The sequence below is a fragment of the Anolis sagrei genome, chromosome 1 (assembly GCF_037176765.1).
Source record: "Anolis sagrei isolate rAnoSag1 chromosome 1, rAnoSag1.mat, whole genome shotgun sequence".
Classification (NCBI taxonomy): Eukaryota; Metazoa; Chordata; class Lepidosauria; order Squamata; family Dactyloidae; genus Anolis; species Anolis sagrei.
This window is the reverse complement of record NC_090021.1, coordinates 205,797,550-205,820,034: the sequence shown is the minus strand read 5'-3', so window position 1 is coordinate 205,820,034 and position 22,485 is coordinate 205,797,550. Positions and strand designations below refer to the sequence as shown.

General features: G+C 39.5%; 1 protein-coding gene across 1 annotated transcript; it reads right to left on the bottom strand.

The window, feature by feature from the left end:
* Window positions 1-4,348: 4,348 nt before the first annotated feature.
* Window positions 4,349-21,812, bottom strand: MMADHC (metabolism of cobalamin associated D). The gene is made up of 8 exons (XM_060776576.2): window positions 21,695-21,812; window positions 17,534-17,573; window positions 14,132-14,276; window positions 13,630-13,847; window positions 11,213-11,318; window positions 10,770-10,900; window positions 7,168-7,254; window positions 4,349-4,647 (listed from the first exon to the last, which is right to left on the bottom strand). Exons 2-8 carry the CDS (start codon window positions 17,546-17,548, stop codon window positions 4,453-4,455), a joined length of 897 nt encoding a protein of 298 aa, XP_060632559.2. The 5' UTR covers window positions 17,549-17,573; window positions 21,695-21,812; the 3' UTR covers window positions 4,349-4,452.
* Between the last annotated feature and the right edge of the window lie 673 nt (window positions 21,813-22,485).

Below are 22,485 nucleotides of genomic sequence, written 5' to 3'. Positions count from 1 at the left end.
CCAATATCAGCATTAATAATGAGTACTTGGCCACGGTAGTCCTTGGATAATTTTTATTCAGTACAAAAATAAGAGCACATTCTGGATATTCTAAATTAGGTCTACATGTACCGTTGCTAAAATTTCTTGTAACTCACATTTAAAATTCCAATTTTGTGACTAACTTGCAGAAAAATAACTACAAGTTTATTTCAACAAGAAGTTCCAAATATGAAGATTTTACTCGGAATGTTCATACTAATATTTTCTTCTTCACCTTGAAGCGGGAAAGCATAGGATCTTGATTATCCTGAACCAACTTGTATTCCAGCAGCAGTTTGTTCGGCTGTTGTAGATTTTTTGGCCTGTATCGCCATGTTCTAAAAGCATTCTCTCCTAATGTTTTGCCTGCATCTATGGCAAGCATCCTCAGAGGTTGTGAGGTCTGCTTGTTCATTTGGTACACATTTGAGGATTTTTGGAAGCAGGAACCTCAGCTGAGCAAACTCCATGATCTGTAGAGCCATTCTTTTTGAAGGCAACAGGGTTAGCACTCTATTGTTCTAAGTGACACAACTAAGCCTCTCCCAATATGTTGGGGAAAGTTTCTGATCATTTAGGTCAGGACCAGATGGATTGAAATTGTTTTTTTATAAAATGATCAGTCAAAATTGGGCATTTGGAACAGGACTTTAATACTACCATTTAAGCAGAAAAGTGAGCCCAGGTTTGTACATGCAGCAGTGTGAGATACCAGATGGCTGTACCAGTTCTGATGCCAGTTCCCCTTGACATATAATAATAATAATAATAATAATAATAATAATAATAATAATAATACCATATTTCTTTGATTCTAAAACACCTCAGAGTCTAAGACACACACTAATTTCAGTACCACCAAAATAATACATGTGTGTGTGTGTTTAGAGATGTTTTATATGGGAGAAAAGTGCATATTAGAATAGAAGAAATACACTAATAATAAAAACAAGAAAATATTAGAAGATTTGGATGAGAAATCTTTTTTTGTTTTTGTTTATACAAGCAAACATTTCAAACAGAATATTTTCACCTTAATACACACACACCCACAACTAGGGTGAAACCTAGTTAATTCCACCTGCTGTGAACCTGGTATCAATGAGAAAAGTAGCTCTCTACATCCCTTTATCCCTTCTAATCTAATTTTGATGGCTGGTGCACTGTATTAAGAAAATTTAAGGAGGGAACATAGAATAAGAAAAGTCAAATTCAAGAGAAGAAGTCCTTCCATGGAACACACAATGCAACTTTATCAAAAACTAATTTAATATCAGGTTTTACATTCTATTTTGATGCCACCTTTTGGTTTTAAAAGGCCAGGGCAATAACGAAAATCACATTTCCTCCTGCATGTGTAAACCAGGATTGAGAGTCCAAGCTAATGTGTACACCTTCAACCATCAAAAACAAAAATGCAGCGAAACTTATTACAGCATGTACGTATGTTTATGCATACACACATGCATGCATACAAACACATGTATTTATACAACCCAGTCAAAAGATTACATGCCACACAGAAATCTCAAACCACCATCACTGCAATAATGGATTATCCTACTGAAAATGTTGCCTTTGTATTTTGCTTTGCCAAAACAATAAGCATCTATGTAAGGAACGTAATTTAAGAAAAATAAGAACTTTTTACTATAGGGACTATATGAGAGAACTTAACTCTGTAGATTCAAAGATATGGGTCACTATTGAGCAAACTAGTTACATGAGATAAAGAGCACCTCAATTACCCCATTTATTAAAAGCAAGAAAACATTGCATTGTGTAATATTTATGATTAATAGTTGTTGTTTGTGTCAAGTTGTTTCTGACCTATGGTGATCCTATCACAGGGGTTTCTTGGCAAGGTTTGTTCAGAAGGCTCTAAAAAGAAGTTGCAATGAAAAACACCGAAGATCCAAAGAAGTTTTCAGTGCAATGAGTCACCTTATTCTCAGAAAAACTGATAAAAGACTCTAGCCTTCTTTCCAAAATCACATTTAGCTGTGGACAACAAATGGTACTACTTCCATGATTAAATCTGAGAAATGTTAGAAATTTTTTCAATGAGATAGACCAGAGCATAGCAGTTGTAAGTGAAGTTGCACAGAACTCTTACTAAAAAAGGTTCAAGATACATTTAAAAAACCATGCAGTCCATCAGAATTTATTGGACTTCACCTCCTAGCATTCACACCATGGGCTTTATGAGTAGGGCCATGTTCTGGAGGTTTGCATGATTCCCATTCCAAGATATACACTGGTAATTCTGTCCAAAATCCATCTGCCAGTTCCAGCTAGAGATCAACTGACTGGATGGGATTTTGTATTGACTTATCCATTCAACAAGTCAGGGGATCTGTTTCCACTGGCACTAACTGCTGGATTTATACAATACGTTTCATATTTATTGTGACACAAAGTGTAGGATTCTATTGGGGTTTAGCACTCATGGAACTTCAGCTGAACAGGACAGTGACTTTTTGTATTTTTTTGTGAGGATACTACATTTCCTTGCACAACTGTAGGAACGCCTGCAACCCATCATCCGTGACATTGGCTCCAAAGCCAATGCAAGTTTTGAGTTAGTGCATACTCATTTCTGAAAAACAAAAATTCACATGACCACACAAAACACTTAGGGACAGACAGCTCTGCGGGGAAGTCCACTCCCAAAGTCCACTCAGCAGGCTAATTGTGGACTTGTCTGTTTGCCCCTCCTTTTCCAACCATATCATCACTGTAGTTGAATGAAAGTGTGGTGTGAAGGCTGCCACATTCCGGCTTGAGCTAGAGAAGACTGGTGCAGTCTTCCAGGTTGCAGTTTCAGACATGAAAGGGACCCACACACATAGATACCTGTCTGGTTTACTGTCCCAGAACCCACCTGAACCACAATTTGACTTCTTTTTTCTCTTCTTCATGATCAGCCACAGTTCTCCAAATAATGCAACGTTGGCAGCAGCCAAAGATTTCTAGGCTGCCTTTATTGCCACGAAATAGGCTCTAAAATATAGACTAGACTTGGTCTAGACTGTGCTTGGTCAGATTTGCTGCAGGATTTCTGCCAACACTTGTTTCCATTTCACTTGCTTCTTTCACTTACTTCATCACTAGCAGCTCTCGGGAAAACCAGGGAGCTGATTTGGCTCTGCTTTGTGAAAGGAGATGTTCAGGGACGATTCCATCAGAGCTTCAACAGAATCACCTACTAAGTTTGCAGGAAAATCCCCAAGAGTCGTCAGCAATCCATCCAGATCCATAAGTTTCTTGTGGTGGACTATCCTAATCGGTCCTCCACCCCTGCAGAAGTTTAGAGCCCCAGTAAGTCTAAACTTGACCAGGTAGTAATTGGTCCATGACAATGGAACTGTGGATAGTTTCTCCACAGTACCATCAGTGCCATCTCACCTTGAACAGAAGACCAAGTCAAGGGTGTGTCCAGCACTATGGGTGAGGCCAGCAACCACTTGGGATAGACCCATGGTTGTCTTGGTGGCCATGAAGTCCTGAGCCACATCTGACAGACTAGTTTCGGCATAGATGTTGGAAGTCCCACAGAACTATTAGCCTTTGGAATTCCAAAACCAGGCCTGAGGTCACTCTGGCTAGCTCAGGCAGGAGACTATAGTAGGGTGGACCAGTACACCAAGAGAATCCCTGTTCTGTCCTAGCCACCCATCCTTAGGTAAGGCACAACGTAGCGCATCCGCGCTTCAAGGTCCTCAACATCAAGGTCAGCACAATAGGTCAATACAATATAAGATCTACACAGTTGAGGTCGACACAAAATAGAAAGCTAACCATCAAAAACAGCAGCTGTGGTGAATCAGGCAACGATGGAGACCCAGTGGTGACTGGTGACTGTGGTAGGGAAAAACAGCGGTGGCAGCCCAAACTGGGACCTGTAATATAACTGTGGAGTGAATGGCTAGTAATCAGCGTTGGGAAGCACTTCATACAGCTGCCGCTCGACAATAACTCATCAAAGGGTCCCCTTGGTGGTGACAGCCAGCCAGTCAGTATGCCGCAAGATGGGAAGAGCTGGCATGCCCAATCTTTTATTTAAAATTACAAAACTGGAAGATGCAAAACAAAAGCTGCTGAAATGGTAATACGTTTGCAACCAATATCAAATATTTACCAATTTAAACTATTTTGGTCAGAAGTATATGGGTGGAAATACTACTAAAATGTTTGGCATACCAATGGAAGATTCTTGTAGGTGTTTCATTATATATTTGGGAATGTAAGACTTAACGCAAAATACCCTATGCTATATATGCAACATAAACAAATAATGTACAGAAACTGCAGGGTCCACGAAGGCTAAAATAAATAACATACCTTTTATTGTCTATAAATCAATATATCTTAACACTTGGTATGTCCCAACAGTGTTTATTGACCAATTCAAGAACCAAAAGTCCACCATTAATTGCCTTGCAGTTTCCTCATGATGGGACTGTCAGGTGGTGCATTGGTGAAAATGCTTCCTACCAACACATGAGTTCCCCAGAGAATATGACGAATAACTTTACAGCAGCCAAGGTCTTCTACAGAGAATCCGAGATGACGGTAGCGTTCGTCCGTTTCAAAAAGGGTATTGTTTGTGTAAGGGCCAAAAAACTGAAATGAGAAAAAGGGAAATGTTTATGATGACCACCTTAAATATCCTTCCGTACAGCAGATACAATATATTTAAAGTCCAAATTCACATGATTTAATTCTTATACATGATTTAATTCTTGTATGGCTCATTTGGAGTGACATGGCTAAAGGAAATGGATGTTACAGCATGAAATAGCAACCTAAATTCAATAGTCATAAAAATGTTATAAAACTTTCTTTTTTCAATTTACGAACACAAATCAACACGGCTAGCTCTTTAAGAATTCTATGCAGGAATACAGAATTTAGGAATACTCTGTAGGGGTATACAGAAATTCCCTATTTGCCCCCAAGATTAAATGTAGCCCTTTAATTCCTTTCTGCAAGTATTGCTAGCAACAAAATGCTCCTAATGTGTATAATAAAAAGCAGATCAACAAATCAGTCAATAGCACTTTGTAGTGGTTTCCACAAGAACACAGTCAACATTCATCAGTAGAAGTAACCAGAGAAAAGCGCATATATGTTAAATAGAGAAACACAAGATGTTCTAATCCTTTGTTTTTGATATGCCTACGTCTTCCTAAGAAATTATATCTGGGATGTCAAGACCCTTGGATGGGGCCTGAGAAAACAATATTACCTGACAATGGGTAAGACGATAGAAATAATACTGATTGATAGTTTACCTATCATTTCCAACATACCACTATCTTAGAGTGCATCTACACTGTATAATTAATGCAGTTTGACACCACTCTAATTGCCATGGTCGAATGCCACGGAATCCTGGGAACTGTTGTTTTACAAGGTCTTTAGTTTTCTCTGCCAAAAAGTGCTGCTGTCTCACCAAACTACAGGTCCTAGGCTTCCATGGCATTGAGACATGGAAGTTAAAGTGGCGTCAAACTGCATTACTATAGTTCTAAAAACTGGTGTGAAATGGTGTTACTACAATGTGCATGCGCTATAAGTCTTTAAAAATCAATTTATGGAGAGGAAAAATAGATAGTGTGTGCATGTATTTCAGCGTGGCATAGACCAGGGAGTTGTTGTTTATTCGTTCAGTTGCTTCCCATTCTTTGTGACTTCATGGACCAGCCCACACCAGAGCACCCTGTTGGCTGTCACCACCCCCAGCTACTTCAAGGTCAAGCCAATAATTTCAAGGATTCCATCTTGCCCTTGGTCAGCCCCTCTTCCTTTTTCCTTCAATTTTCCCCAGCATCTCCAAGCTTTCCTGTCTTCTCATTATGTGGCTAAAGACCAGGGAGAGGACCACTGAAATACCTATTTTACTTAGATGGGTCTTTGGAATGCAAGTAATTGTGCCAGATGAATCTTTCTAATGTTTTTTTTTTAAAGAAATCATTTTAATGTGTTTTAATGAGCTTCTGATTGCTGTAAGTTAGTGTTCATAATGGAACTTAATTTAATGTTTTTGTAAAATATTGAATGACATAGGTTTTTAAGTGTGATGTGAACCACCTTGGGTTCCATTGTGGGAGAAAATTGAAACCTAAATAATAATACTAATAAATTAAAAACTTTATTTATATTCCATCCTATCTCCGCGGGGGGGGGGGGGGGGGGTGTGTGTGTTCAGGACAGATTCAAACATACAAAAAGGCAAACACTCAATGCTTTAGTAAAACAACAAGTAACGACATAATAATCCAGAATAACCCCACATATGAAAACAACTTAGAACCTAACATCTATAAATTAAATAAAACATAATCAATCAAAAATTATATAGTGACATAAAACCTAAGCATAAAAAATCCACATTGATTTGCAGGGGCCCACTAAAGTTCACAAAGTTATATGGGTTGATTGTGTGGAAAGTGATGATAACTGGGCTAACGTGGACTAACAGAGCCCAAATACAATAATAGTTCTCAACCACAGGGCCAGTAGTGATCTCTCATTATCTAATCCCCCTCCTCTCCATTTGCTAGTGAGAAGAAGTAAGTTTTCAGTTGCTTTTTGGAGGAGAGGAGGGAGGGGACCATGCCTATTTCTTTAGGTAGGGAGTTCCAGAGGTACCGGTGGTGGGTGATCATAGAGAATGTCCTTTCTCTCGTTCCCACCAGCCGTGCTTGAGATGGGGGAGGGACGGAGAGCAGGGCCTCCTCCGATGACGGTAGAGGATAAAAATAATAAATTAATAAATAAATACTTCAAGCCTAAAGCTACCTGAGATTTTTCTAGTCTAATCTATTTCAGCCTAATTTGCACGAGTTCCCTTTTATTTTTAGAAAAACAAAAATAAAAATCATGTGCACCATTTTTTACTTCCTCGGAAAGAAAAATAGGACACCAATATAAAAACTAAAACATATAAATTAAAATGAATAAGAAGAAATGGACCTGCATTTTTTTGCTTTATTAAATTCTACATGTTGCAGCTGTGATTACGGTTGCTATGAAAGAAATGAAAATATCTATAAATGGAGGACATTCTACAAACTAATTTAGGCATGTCCATGAATGATTTTCAAGCGGAACAAGAAGAAAACAACCAGAGATACTCACAGCCAATCCTGAAGTTGGGTCAATGAAATCTGCCCAATAGCCTTCTGCGCACAAAGCATAGCAAATTTCCTTGGCACCATTAATGAACTAAGAAGAGAGGAAATATAAAGATGCTAAATAAATTTTAATGCTACTAAATATTTCTTTTATTTTTCCTGCACAAAATCAAAGGAATAGTAAGCATAACTCTGGCAAAAAAGTTGAATGACAGTGCTAAGAGGATTAAAATTAATAACCTGTATAGAGATACCATGGTCACATGAAGCTTAGAAGAAATTCTTTGTGCTCGTCAGTAAAGGATTAATAGTTTTGTACAACTGGGATAATATAATTGCTTTGATTGCTCAAGTGAATTGGAGTGTCATACTTGTTAACCTCTTTCTCGTTTAAAACCTTTTTTTAAAAAAAGAGAAGAACGACATCTATTTTCTTTACTTTTATCCACTTTCCTAATGCCTAAGATTTGTTTCGTAGCTTCAGGGCACATATATATTTACTAGTAAATAATGTATCTGTTCCACTATCACAACAAGATCATTTTTCCAAATCCTTGCCAAATACATTATTTGAAAGTAGATGCAAAAACACAGAAACTTAGATGTTGCTACTGCTAAGACTCTCAGCAAAAGCATTATATACTGCCCTTTACATTGTACTAAAAGAAACGACATCTGGTGTATCAAGAAAATACCTAATAAACTGAAAATATTTATTTTATTTATTTACAGCATTTTTATCCCGTTCTTTTCAGCCTGAAGGTGACTCAGAGCGGGGTACAGATTGGCAACAATTAGATGCCACAACATACATACATACATACATACATATTAATTAAAAACATTCAATATTACGTTTTTTAAAATCATATAAAACCAATTAAAACTATAATAATCATTGTCTTCCAGTTCAACTCCTTAGCCACTATACACTTTCGGAAAAGCTGATTGTCATCTAGGACTCAGTAAGAGGAAAGGCAGCATAATGAACAGGTTGGTCAAAAGCAGACTTTTCAAGCCAAAATATGAAGAAACCTTGTGCCCTTTTGCAGTAGCCTCTAACTCAGTGGTTCTCAATCTGTGGGTTCACAGGTGTTTTGGCCAGTTCATCAGCTGTCAGGATTTCTGGGAGATGAAGGCCAAAACATATGGGGACCCACAGATTGAGAACCACTGCTCTAACTCATCATAGTTTAATGTCATACCTGAAATGGGATACTATTTTTAAATAGCTATGGAGATTTAGTCTGGAAGTTTCAACCAAAAATGTCTACAAATACACTGCAAATCAGTTTTGGTATTGGTTAAATACAGTGGCTCCGTTCAAAGTTGACAGCCACAATTTAGACTACATGTGTCAAACTCAAGGGCCTTGGTCCAAATCTGGCCCGCTAAGTCTTTTTATGTGACCCTCCAAATGCTGAACTACAACTTTTGTATTCCTCATCATTAGACATAATGACTAGAGTTGATGGAAGTTGTAACACAGTGACATCTGGAAGTCTGCAGTTTGTTCTGTTTAGTCAGGATAGTAAGCTTTGAATTTAGATACATGGTTGTGGATATGATGTCTGACTTTAAAATATGCTTTAACCCTTCCCGCAACCTCAGAGCCGGAAGTGCTGTTGGGTTGCAATTGCCATTATCCCCAATCCATATGGTGGATAATCAAAAGTGATGGGAGCTGTTATTTCATAACATCTGGGAACCCAAACTGGGTAAAAGTTAAAGAACACCCAACACGATGTAAAAAAATATGGTTGGTTCTCTGGATTCAGCAGCCTTTTGAAGGCAACCATAAGGCTGATGTGGCCCTCAGTGAAAATGAGTTGGACAGCCCTGATTTAGATGATGGAGCAAGTCACAGTTTATCAGACCCTTCCAAGCTTGATCACAATGAAAAGACGACATCAAATATAGTGCATGGAGAAAAGATTCAGCATCTCATGTTATTAAACTAAGAGACAATGGCCCAAGTTGCACCATTCTACTGTTGAGCTTAATCAACTTAAAGTTGCACCAACCCAGATTTCTAAACAACAAGCACAATTGGGTGAACGAAAATGGGTTGTAACCCATGGTTAAGGCAACTAAGAATACTTAGGTAGCAACGTTTCTATTTCAATATTGTAACCAAGCATAGAAAATGTTACTTAAAACAATTCTTAATCCGGACAACAGTAAACCCCCATGAATCAATGGCATTGGCTTATTCAGTCACTGAGTCAATACATCTACTTGTGTTGAGCAGCAGTTGGATTGAGGCCTACATAATTTGACATCATTAGAGTAAATAAATATACACATGCTTATACGCATTTAATCTCATTTTAGCAATTATCATAATCTTTGCTAGTACAAATATCCAATACCTATGAATATGTATTTTAATTGGGATTTCTTAACCTTTACATGATATCATGTGCATCTCTCTGTTTATTTGGGATCAATGCATCCTGTCATTTCTCCTTTGGAGCATGTAATCCGAATAGCCACACGCCATATCATATAACTAGGGGACTGCTTCAAATTATGATGAGCCATCCTCAAACAGTTTTATATTCAGGGCAGACCTATTTCTTTCAAGTAGCCTAAAGCTCACAGGTCTAATCATCTGTCCACTGCAATTCCACATTAAGTCAGGGGGATGCCAGTAAACAATGACAGACAAACATTTCTTATGTCCTGGGCCCTTTTGATCCTGATTTCCTACCATCACTCAACAACCACTCAAACCGATGTTAATTAAAACAACTTGAGTGTTTCAAGATAGCAACACCTTCCTTTGCTTTGCCACTAACTCTCATTACTTTATCCCAACTCTCTCATGTTAAGTTAGTTCTCCTGAACTTGTTTCAGATCCTCCACAATGAAAACAAACAGTCTATTCTATTGTGGATTTGCTGTTAGTAACCTTTAGGCCAGGAGGTTATGCCTACCATCCCAACACTCCTAGGGTTAATATATTAGAATTGACAGGAAGGTGCTCCAGGAAGGAGGAGGACAATTACGGCATAATTAGACCAGATTACAATGGCACAGACTAACAGACCATGACTAACATAGAGACGAGGACAGGCCACAATGGAGTTTTACTCTGCATACACTTTTTCATGGTGATAATTGAAAACTACATACTCAACGCCAGATAAGCTTAAACAAACGAAAAGCTATTTGCCATTGCAAAAGCTTTCAAATGGAGGTAAAGGAAATGTCTTCTGGCTGGTGCTGGCTTTAAAAAAACCCCACTTCTATTTTATCTTTATCACAAAATGATCCAAAAGGAAAAGGAAAAGCAGAAATTCCAGAATATAGAAGCGTATCTAGATTGTAAATAATGAATTTTAGAATATAAAACAGCATTCAGAAAATAGCAATTGCATGGAGAATGTTATGCAGTAAACACTGACATCTGTTGAAACAGAAATAAATACGCGTTTCTTAAAATTAACTTGGATGTTTTAAAACATGACGCCCTCTAGTGGCAATTCCACATCTAGCAGCCTAGGCAAAGTTTAAAACTGGAATAATTTAAGGCAAGTACAAACAGGTTTTGGGGTCAAAACACAGTCTTAATAATTACAACAATGAGCTGGTGATACTTACATTTTCTATTAGAACTTCTCGTTCATTTTCTACCTCTTCATTCCATGCAGTCATATCATTTGCAGTTTTCTGGGTTACGGTTAATACTGTTAGATTATTGGAAGCTATGTCTGGAAACAGTAACTCAAAATCTAGTAAGAACCAAAAATACATAAAACAATTTAGCTAGTTCCTGCACTTCTTTTACTTCCCTCTCCATTTTGTAAGAAACTTGAGTCAAAACATTCAATAGTTAGCACAAATAATATATATTTACTTCCAAAAAAGGATTGCCTGATTGCTGGGCTAAGTATTCTTTTCATGTAGAAAAGTATACTATATTTTAAAAGGACAAGTGTCAATTGAATCAAATACTTATAACTTTAATGATATTCTTCTCATGTATTTTTAGTTTTAAATTTTACAAAGAAAATTAAAACAAGGAAAGGGGGTCCGGTCCATACCTCTTCGCAACAGTTCTGGGCATGTTTGTATTGCACATTCCACCTTTGCGGTTTCAAAGTAGGTCTTCACATGATTAACCTCTTGCTTACTAGAAGCGTTGCTGTTCTGGATAAAGAAGAACAGTATTTTTCAGATGTACATCAATACACAATAGCTGCTCTTGTTGTAACGTGCCTTGAAATCATTTCTGAAGTATGATGATCCTAAGGCAAACACAGGTAAAGGTTTTTCCCCTGATATTACGTTCAGTCGTGTCCGAATCTGGGAGTGGTGCTCATCTCTATTTCTAAGGCAAAGAGTTGGCATTGTCCGTAGACACCTCCAAGGTCATATGGCCAGCATGACTGCATGGGGCGCAAACATATCACTGGGCAATTTCTTCAGGGGGGTTAGCCTTTCTCTGGGGCTGAGAGTGTGTGACCACTGGGATTTTACAGCCAAGTAGGAAACTTAACTCTGGTCAAACCACTACACAACACTGGCTATCCATAATAGTCACAGCGGTACAATATTTAGTATAGTATTTTATATTGGTCTTTTTAATTTTTAAGCAAATGAATATGCACTGTAAATTTGGGGACAGCTATAGTGCAATTTTATTCCTATAGTGCTGGAGGCCATCACTATAGTTATCTCATAATGGCCCAGTTGTAGATTGGGACACAGTACTGACATTATTTTGCTAATTTCAAAACTCAAAAACTGGATGGGATTGTGCAGCAGTGTTAAAAGTCCTGTTCTGAAATGCATTCTCCTCAGGAGCATTTGGTGCTTCCTCTGACGCAGTGCTACTGAGATAGAACAAAAGGGCAATTACCTAAACTTCTCAGAAACACGAGGCATTTTTCATAACTACTCAATGAAAAATGAACAGAATTCCTGTGTCCCTCTTGGACAGCATCCATTGATGGAACAGTTTGCAATATCACTGCCTCAAGTGAAAATGAATGTGGCACAAACCCCTTTACATATTGCCAAGTGGGATAATAATAATAACTTTATTCTTATACACCATCACCATCTCCCCGAAGGGACTCGGGGTGGCTTATATATGGGACAGAGTGTCCATGAGACATAAAAGCAAAAACAATCAATTAAAATAAAAGCATCATAAAATACAACAATCCAGATCAGTGCTTCTCAACCTGTGGGTCCCCAGATGTTTTGGCTTTCAACTCCCAGAAATCCTAACAGCTGGTAAACTGGCTAGGATTTCTGGGAGTTGTAGGCCAAAACACCTGGGGACCCACAGGTTGAGAACCACTGATCCAGATAAAAACAGACTAAACAGAAAAGTATAAGCATAAAGCTGAAAGGCTATACATGCTTATAAGGACTTTGGGGCAGATATGCCAGCAAACTGCACTTGCTAGATTCCTGGCAAATGTGAAAAATAGCACTTAATGTTGTCATAAGCTGCATCGAGCTACCAGTACTTTAATTCCATAAGTGCTGTACTACTGGAAACTAGGAGGAAATAAGAAAGAATCACAAACATGGCTATTGATCTATATTCATATGTGAGAAGTGGGCAACTTGTTACTCTCTAGATGTTTTGGATGACAATTCCTGAAAGCTGCAACCAGTGTGACAAAAGGATAATGAAAGTTGTTCAAAACAACTGGAGGATCTTACATAATCTGGTGACTTGGGCCCAATATTTTCCTTGAAATAAGTATCTGACTGTACCATATTCAAATGATGATTTTACACTCTCTCAGCTCTGGGAATAAGGCCATGCCCCAACCATGGCAACGTCTAATTAGTATTTTTCATTAACCTTATTCTTTCTTATTTCAGCATTGCAACTCTCAATTACATAGCTGCATAATATGAGAATCGCTGGTCCAAAATCTGATCTAAGCTACATTGGAAGATGTGTTTATAGTTAATATGGTATGCATTAGAAAAGCATAAAACTATAGGAAAGTAGCCTTGTGACTTTATATAATCTACAGAGAAGAGCACACTTTGTCTCTACATGCTGGGATTCCTGTCTGGCCCTAGAAATGGGCCAGAGGACTGTGGGTATATTGTGGTTTATGACACACCGGGACATATTTATTTATTTATATTTATCTACCATATTTATATCCTGTCCTTTTCATCCTGAGGGGGGCTCAGAGGGGCCTTAAACGTAGACAACAATTCAATGGTATAAAAACAACATACAATTAAAACAAACATTTACATTAAGACCAAAGGATTTACATTAAGACCAAAGAATTTAAAACATCTAAACATTACACCAGTTATATTAAAACCCCAGTTCAAAATCGTAATCAGGAGCCATTCCAGTTGTCATTGCACATTGCACATATACATTATTGTACCATGCACCAGTATGGTACACTCTTTCCAGATAACATTTCAAAACTGACTTCCCATGGCTCTCATCTGGCCTTGATGTTTTTACCTGGAAGTTGTTGATGTACTGTGCCATCACAAATTCATGCCGCTCACTTGCCAAGGGCTCAACTAAAATGTCAGGCAAATTCTTATGAACTTGTTTTGTCTTTGGAAACGTTGTACCATTTAGGTGACAGTCAAAGCCAATGTTTCCCGGAAGCTGAAATCTCTGATCCTGGGGACCAAAAGGTCCCATTACTTCATCTGGCCACACTGTTCTTGGACCTGTTCAAAAGTAAAATTCAGTATTATTATAAAGCAGCTGTACTTCTGTTTTCAAGAGACAACACTTTCTGTACGGCAATGCATAAAGCTAGATACTACAGCTAAACTAGATAACAAAGCATATAAGCCCCATAGATCTCAGTGGTATTCAGTTCTGAATATATGCTTGGGACTGGGGTTTAAATACATTAAGAGATAGACGAATTCAATTATCTATAACTTCCCACCCCAGAAAGCTGTTTTTAGGTGTTAAGGAATGTGAAATTTTGATGAAATTTCCTTACATATGTCAGGAGGTGTAGCAGCAACTGAAGGCTCGTCTGAGCCAGAGGATCCTGCTGTGGAAAAAGCCTTGGGAGTTACAACCCTTCTAACCAAAGAATAAAATCCTGGCAGGTACGACACCAGTCTAGATCTGTTACAAAGGACCTACAGAGGACACAAAGAGAACTGAATGTAGCATAGGTTGCATAGGAGAATGACATTTTTTCCATAGGGGGAGAAATATCCATTAGTGGCAATTTGAATCTTAGTTTTCGGTAGTATCAGTCTGATAAAAATTCTTTGCGATGTAGCTAAAAATGCCAATTTTAGATGACATTTTTTTCACACTGGAATGTTGGAACAGTATTTGGCCTACAGCTAAAATGCTGCCTATTGTGTAAATAGCATTTTTTTATTGAGAGAAAAAGCCAAAACACATGGAATGGAGTCAAGCGTCGGCTAAGCAGAACATAACAAAAGAAACTGTCGATGTGTGTTCCTCTTCTCTCTTCTGGCTAGGCTAATTCAGCAGAGCACACGGACAATTTCGTTCCAACAGTTATCTGGCAATACATTTTCCTTTGCAAAGCTGGCATAAGATGCACTTTAGCATTTGGCGATTCTGTACAATGGCAAGAGAGTCGGCCCCCGGTTCCATGCTACTTGTACCCTAGTCACACCCAAATTGGAAACTCTCATGACAATAAAACCAGAAAAATTCTTAGAAACACAAACTCAGTGAAAAAACTGCTTCTTGAACCTTTCTTCCTGAAACTGAATCGTCAGAATGAACAGGATTCAGATGCACAAATCATCTTAATGTAGTTAACAGTTATATCCTGAAACTTAATCACAAAGCTATTACTTGATATGCTCCAAATCATTTGGTTATCACTGTGCTCCAGTGTTTATTTTGTAATCCAACTTTCTCTTTAATAATGTTGAAATTGTTCTGCACTCTTATGGTAACCATCTTCAACAGGAAAAAAACCCAATCTGCATATACTGTCTTTTTGTAGTCTGAAGTACAGAAAAGTAGAGTGTTCATGAATTAAACATATTTGCATGTAACATTGAGCAGAACTCCTAAAAATCCTGATTTAGCATTTATGTTTAGAGAGCAAGTGCATCCTGGCTGAGTGTCCTTACTTGGTTCTTCTTGCCAGCTGGAAGAGCTAAAGTAACCAAAAAATGAGCAGAAGGTAAATCCTCAGAAACACCCTGAATTCCTAGTTCATCACTCTCAAGTCAGAAATGGGAAATCCAAGTTAAACACTACTGTCAGATTATGGATTGTATGGGGAGTGACAAACAAACCAGGAGTGACAAACAGGGAGTCCCCATTGGTTCCAGTGCTTAAGTTTCTGTTATTTCACCAAAAGTGCACTCTTTCCTGAGAAACCAGCATTACAAGGATTTTTTCTTACATGAGAAAGAAAATCTTTCTTTTCCTAAAATAATCTCTACTACATAATTTTACTGTCCCTAGTTATGTGGATGTTTTTGCTTATACCCAATGAAGTGGCAACAGAACTACTAGGACCACAATTTGCTTCATGCGGCATCATAGTAAAAGGCACCCACTTCATATGTAATCCAATTGCTCATCTGATGAAAAAAATGGCAGTTGTATATAGATTAACCTGTAGAAATTTTAGCAGGACTAAAGCTAATAGGGATATTTTTTGTGTTCCTAGTTGTTCTAATTTTTTTTAGCCACAAACAGTTTTATTCACTGCACGAGAGGCAATGTCTTAAATGTAGTCTCTGAAATAAAGCCCATACTTATTTCATTTATTTCATTTGTATGCTATCTTTTCCCCAGAGTGGGACTTAAGGTCGTTTCCAGAGTCAATGAAAAAGATTTCATATTGAAATTGGAAAAAAAATAAGGCCACCCCCCCCCCAAAAAAAAGTATTTAGAAGACACACATACTGCAGCAAGACATTCCCCTACTTATACATGAAAAGGCTGCTTAAACCAAGCCCTTTTTAGCCTGCTGGCAAAAAGGACAGAAGGGGGGGGAATCAGGCTAGCCTCCTGTTGAAGGACATTTGAGAGGGTGGAACTAAGCCACTAAGTATCCTCTCTTGCATCCTCACCAAGCGAGAACATAATGGTGGTGGGACCAAGAGAACTCCCCCTGTAGATCTTAGACCAATGGAAGGTTTGTATGGGAAGATATGTTCTTTCTACACCAGCACTCTGAATTGTGCCTGGAAACAAACTGGGAGCCTGAGATGCTACTTTAACAAAGGAGTTACACATTCCCCATAATTGGCCCTTGTCAGTGTTCTGGAAGTCTGAACCTGTTGAAATTTCCAAACACTTTCCAAAAGCAGCCCCACATAGAGAGCCTTACTGTAGCTGAAATTTGATACTAGAGACAGAAATAAAATGGAAAAAAATAGGGACAGGTTCCTATGCTGAAAAAAGAAGAGCAGGTAACATTATTCAGCATTTTTATTCAAACCTTACAACATTCACAGGTGAAATAGAATAACCAAATATAGTAAAAAGGAAGCAAAAACATGTTGAAACTTCTAGAAACCACTTGAAGGCTCTTCCAAAATAAAGGAAAGGAAAATTATTATTTCTTTCATTAACCTCCACCTTTCTTATGATTTTCTTTCTGGTGGCTAAATGTATTGATTTATGCTCTCTTTAATAAGCTGGAGGGGAGCTAGTGAAAAAGGCTTATCTGCTCTCTGCTTTACTGTTTGTAGAGGGATTTGGGGGGCAACTGCTGTTTCTCTGTTGCAGAAAGGCACACACAGCTATAGTAAAATTGGTTAAAGCCAAATGCTCTTCTCTTCCAGTTTAGGTTTTGTTTGCTGCATTGTTTACAGTAGGCATGCTGCTGAAAGTCTGTGCTCTTTATCGTCTTCAAAAAGCTGATGCTGCTTAAAAAAACCTTCTCAGCTTGACAAAGAATCCAGAGGAAAAGGGGTGGGGTGAATATGATTCAAATATAACTGAGGGATGTGTCTGTGTTTCTGTAATCAACTCATACAGAACTCAACATTACAATATTGCACTTGGGGAAAAAATATCAGTTCAGTTAAACAGTACTGCATCACAAAATATTGATACACACCTGTAACAGTCTATGTCAGTGGTTCTCAACCTGGGGTCCCCAGATGTTTTTGGCCTTCAACTCCCAGAAATCCTAACAGCTCGTAAACTGGCTGGGATTTCTGGGAGTTGTAGGCCAAAAACATCTGGGGACCCCAGGTTGAGAACCACTGGTCTATGTGATTCCATTTCAGTCTTCAGCAGCTTGTGAATAAAGAAAGTACACAAGGCAATCTTCAGGTAAATTACTATACCCATAGCATAAAAGTGGGAGTAGAAATTCTTAAACATACACACACTTATCAACACAATCCTCTAAGAATACAAACATGTCTGTATTACTTACACTGGCCATGTCCATGGGGCTCTTTGTTTAAAGTTTCTCCCTGAAATAAAGTAAAAAATTTAAAAAACACATCAGAGTGATTGTTTGTATAACACGTTGGGCCAGAATTGCAACTTCTTAAGGATTCTAGTAATGCTGTAATTCCACATATTTATCTTGCTCCAAAGTATGTCCAAACTGCTCTCTGAGGCGAACCTCTCTAGATAACCTGTACAACACAAATCAGGACAATGAGGCTTTCCCTTTGTGGCCTCTTGATAGAGAGGCAGCACATGATGGAAAGTGATGCAAGATCTCACTGATTAAAATAGAACCTACAATGTGTGCCAGGAATCTGGCCTTGTGCTTCTGAAGGTGTATGTACACCAGTGGTTCTCAACCTTCCTAACGCAGTGACCCCTTGATAAAGTTCCTCATGTTGTGGCGACCCCCAACCATAATATTATTTTCGTCGCTACTTCATAACTGTCATTTTGCTACTGTTATGAATCGTAATGTAAATATTTGATATGCAAGATGTATTTTCATTCACTGGACTAAATTTGGCACAAGTCTCCGATACACCCAAATTTCAATACTGGTGGGGTTGATTTTGTCATTTGGGAGTTGTAGTTGCTGGATTTATAGTTCACTTACAATCAAAGAGCATTCTGAACTCCACCAGCAATGGAACTGAACCAAAGTTGGCAAACAGAACTCCCATGACCACCAGAAAATACTGGAAGGGTTTGGTGGGCATTTACTTTGAATTTTGGAGTTGTAGTTCATCTACATCCAGAGAGCATTGTGGACTCAAACAATGATGGAGCTTGATCAAACTTGGCACAAATACTCAATATGCCCAAATGTGAACACGGGTAGAGTTTGGGGAAAATAGACTTGTCATTTGGGAGTTGTTGCTGGGATTTATAGTTCACCTACAATCAAAGAGCATTCTGAACTCCACCAATGATGAAATTGAACCAAACATGGCACACAGAACTCTCATGCCCTACAGAAAATACTGGAAGAGTTTGTTGGGCATTGATCTTGAGTTTTGGAGTTGTAGTTCACCTACATCCAGAGAACACTGTGGACTCAAAGAATGTTGGAGCTGGACCAAACTTGGCACGAATATTCAATATGCCCAAATGTGAACACTGATGGAGTTTGGGGGAAATAGACTTGACATTTGGGAGTTGTATTTGCTAGGATGTATAGTTCACCTACAATGAAAGAGTATTCTGAATCCCACCAACAAAAGAACTGGGCCAAACTTCCCACACAGAACCTTTATGACCAACAGAAATATTGTATTTTCTGATGGTCTTTGGTGACCCCTTTGACAGCCCCTGGCGACCCCTCGGTTGAGAACCGAACCACTGATCTACACTGTAAAATGAATGCAGTTTGACACCATTTTAACTGCCAAGGCACACTACTATGGAATCCTGGGATTTGGTGAAGTGCTAGTACTCTTTAGTAAAGGTGGATAAAGACATTGTATAACTACAACTTCCACACCACACCCTTCAATCCCTGAAGTCACATCTGGTTTTGTTTTGTGCCAATTTGTTTATAGGCAAAGTACAAAGTGATAGTTTTGACCTTCAAAGTCCTACATAACTTGGGTCCAGGTTACTTACAGTATCACATTCTCTTGCACAATTCACCCTTTAGGACACTTAGGTTTTTTGGGGAACATTTACTCCAACCAGCCAGAATCTGACTGCAACTGTCACACAGAGGATCTTTTCATCGGCTGTCCCAAGAATGTGGAATGAGAACCGACAGCTAAATGAGATGTCGGAACTGGACCAAATTGAAGACCCATCTCTTGCCTTGAGCCGTTAGGAGAGGTGGATAACAAATAATAATAATAATAATAATAATAATAGTCCCACAGTTCAGTTTTGAGGTGCCACACAAATATTTCTATGTATTTGTTGCAAAGAACTAACACCTGTTTGGCCAGCATCTTTGAAAACAATAGCTAAAAAAACAAGAAGAGGAAATGAAAACTGTAGTAAGAGGGGGGAAAAGCCTGATAGTGTTTGGTTGCTTGTTTTCACCCAGAGTGTGTTGCAATGCATAACTAGGGATGATGAATTGAGGACTTCAACCTACAAGCACGTTTGTGAAACTATGATTACTTTTCCAAACAAAAGCAGTCTAAAGCTCTATAGTGTAGCAATGCTGCCCTTTACTCTACAAGATCTGGGACCTCCCCTTTGACTCAACATGTTTATAAAGGAACGGATTTGACTATCTTCCGGATAAAGAGAACAACATTAGCTTATTTTGACAGAAATGCCAACGTTTGCAATGAGGCAACACAACCACCTGTCACTCTGTACACTGGGGGCCCTTCCACACAGCCCTATATGCCAGGATATCAAGGCAGAAAATCCCACAGTATCTGCTTTGAACTGGGTTATCTGAGTCCACACTTGTAAGTCCACAGTTGTAAGCTGCCTTGAGTAACCTTCGGGTTCAAGAAACCTGGGAGAGAAATATAAATAAATAATGTGGGATATTCTGCTTGATATTCTGGAATATAGGGCTGTGTGGAAGGGTCCTAGGACTTAACACAGATTGAAAACTAGAGGGCTCCTAGACAGCAAGAAGGTAATGCTTGCCAAACAAACATTTAACAAGATTATGGATAAAAACATAGATAATAAATATGAGCTACCTCTCTGATCTATGGCAACAGCAGCAAGAATATTGTTTACTGAGGGCTCTTCCACACAGCCAGAATTTCAAGGCCGATAATCCACAGTATCTGTTTTGAACTGGGTTATGTAAGTCCACACTGTCATATAACTCAGTTCAGAGCAGATAATGTGTGATTTTATACAGCTGTGTGGAAGGAGCTGCTTGGATCGTTAAGGGGCTCTGACAATTTAAGTGCAGGTATACTTTACCACTTGTTATTTTGCCTCTGAGGACACAGCTTTGCCACAGTCATGAGCTAGGACCCAAGGCAAAACAGCAGTGAGCTAAAAACAACCCAATTTGGGTTGTTGTAGGTTTTTTGAGAATGCTTGCCATAGATGCAGGCAAAACGTCAGGAGAGAATAATAATAACAACAATAAATAAAACTTTATTTATATACCGCTCCATCTCCCCAAGGGGACTCAAAGTGGTTCCCAGGTAACATCACAAAACATACAAAGTAAAAAACAACATAACCATAACATTAACAAAACAAATTTAATCATAAAAATTGTTGCCATAACACACATATATTAAAAGTAATCCTACCTGTTCAAGGCAATTAAAAAATTTAAAAGGTCGGGCCAAGATTTGTGCAAGCCCAAAAATTCTAAAGGGGGGTGGGAATTAAGTGCAATGCTATGGCAGGCAACAATAATATTAGCTACGGGTCTGTGGCTGTTCATTCCGGGGCCGATTAGAGGAAAGAATCTGGGTAACTGGTAGGAAGAATAAGGCTGTATTCGACAATGTGTAGGGCTGAGTTAGAACTGGTCATTTTCCAAAGCTTGTTGAAACCAAGCTCTTATGAAAGGATGGGAGGGATGGGGATTGTCTTATTTCCCTTAGAAGGGCGTTCCAGAGGTGGGGGGCCACCACTGAGAAGGCCCTCTCTCTCGTCCCCACCAACCATGCTTGAGACGGTAGTGGGACCGAGAGGAGGGCATCCCGGAAGATCTTAGAGCTCGAATGCTTAAGCGGCCGAGGGGGAAACGAAAGGGGCCCGAGGCCGTTAGGAATTGTGGGAGTTGAAGTCCAAAAAGCCTGGAAAGCCCAAGATTGCCCATGCCTGGTCTACACTGAACATATGTCGTTTCAGACTGCATTAGATGGCTCTGTAGATGGGGGTCTATCTGTTTCTTGCAAAGGGGGAAGGAAGGGGGAATTATTGTGATTCAAGGCGATCCACACTGAAGAGTTATAGCAGTTCGACACCACGCTAATGGAGTCTTGGGGCTTGCTGGTTGCTATGGCACCAGGGCTTCCCAATAGAGGCAGGTAAACATTTCACCAAACTGCACCTCCCAGAATCACATAACAATGAGCCAGGGCAGTTAAAGCGATGTCAAAGTGAGACAATTCTGCCGTGTAGATATAAGCTGGGCCCCACACAGAGAGAAGACGGAGAAGCAGCGAAAGGGGAGTGCCTTCCGTGGAGACCCGCCAGTGTCTGGGAGCCTTACCTTCCTCTTTCCTGTTGTGTTTCTTCCTGGAAAATGGCCACCCAGGCGCCCCAATCGAGCCCTGAATTGGTCGATCGGCGGAGGGGAGGGAGAGCATCACATCTCGCCCTGCCGTTCTGCCAGCTGAGGAAGCAGGCAAGACCAATCGAGCTGCCTGATGAGAGCGCAGGCGCGGAGGTAGAATCATCGTCAGGGAGAGCGAATCGAGATCGGCATCATCAACGAGAGACGGCCGGGGCTGCCAATCGATCCCTGATGAATGGATTCGTAATACACAGCCTTCACAAAGCCACTGTATCAGAGACCAGAGAGTCACGTGGAACAAGATCCCAACAATGAGCGGCACGTCTCTTGGACTTCAACTCCCAGAAGCCTTCGCGAGGTTGGCCAACGGCCAGGAATTCTGGGAGCTGAAGTCCAAAACTTCTAGAGCACCAATGGTATCGAATCCCAGCCCAGCATAGTCATTAGGAGCCCCCGGTGGCGCAGTGGGTTAAACCCTTGTGCTGGCAGGACTGAAGACCCGACAGGTCTTAGGTTCGAATCCGGGGAGAGCGCGGGCGAGCTCCCTCTGTCAGCTCCAGCTCTTCATGCGCGGACATGAGAGAAGCCTCCCACAAGGATGGTAAAACATCAAAACATCCGGGCGTCCCCTGGTTAAAAGGTCCTTGCAGACGGGCCAATTCTCTCACACCAGAAGCGACTTGCAGTTTCTCAAGTCGCTCCTGACACGGAAAACAAACAAGCATAGTCATGGCAATCATGTACTCAGAAGAAAGCCATTCTAAATT

Excerpts from the sequence above, each read along its gene's own strand:
- MMADHC (XM_060776576.2), bottom strand. Across the intron at positions 7,255-10,769 it reads GAGAAGTTCTAATAGAAAAT|TTCATTAATGGTGCCAAGGA; the intron begins GTAAGTATCACC and ends CTCTCTTCTTAG. Across the intron at positions 4,648-7,167 it reads ACCCAACTTCAGGATTGGCT|TTTTTTGGCCCTTACACAAA; the intron begins GTGAGTATCTCT and ends TTCTCATTTCAG.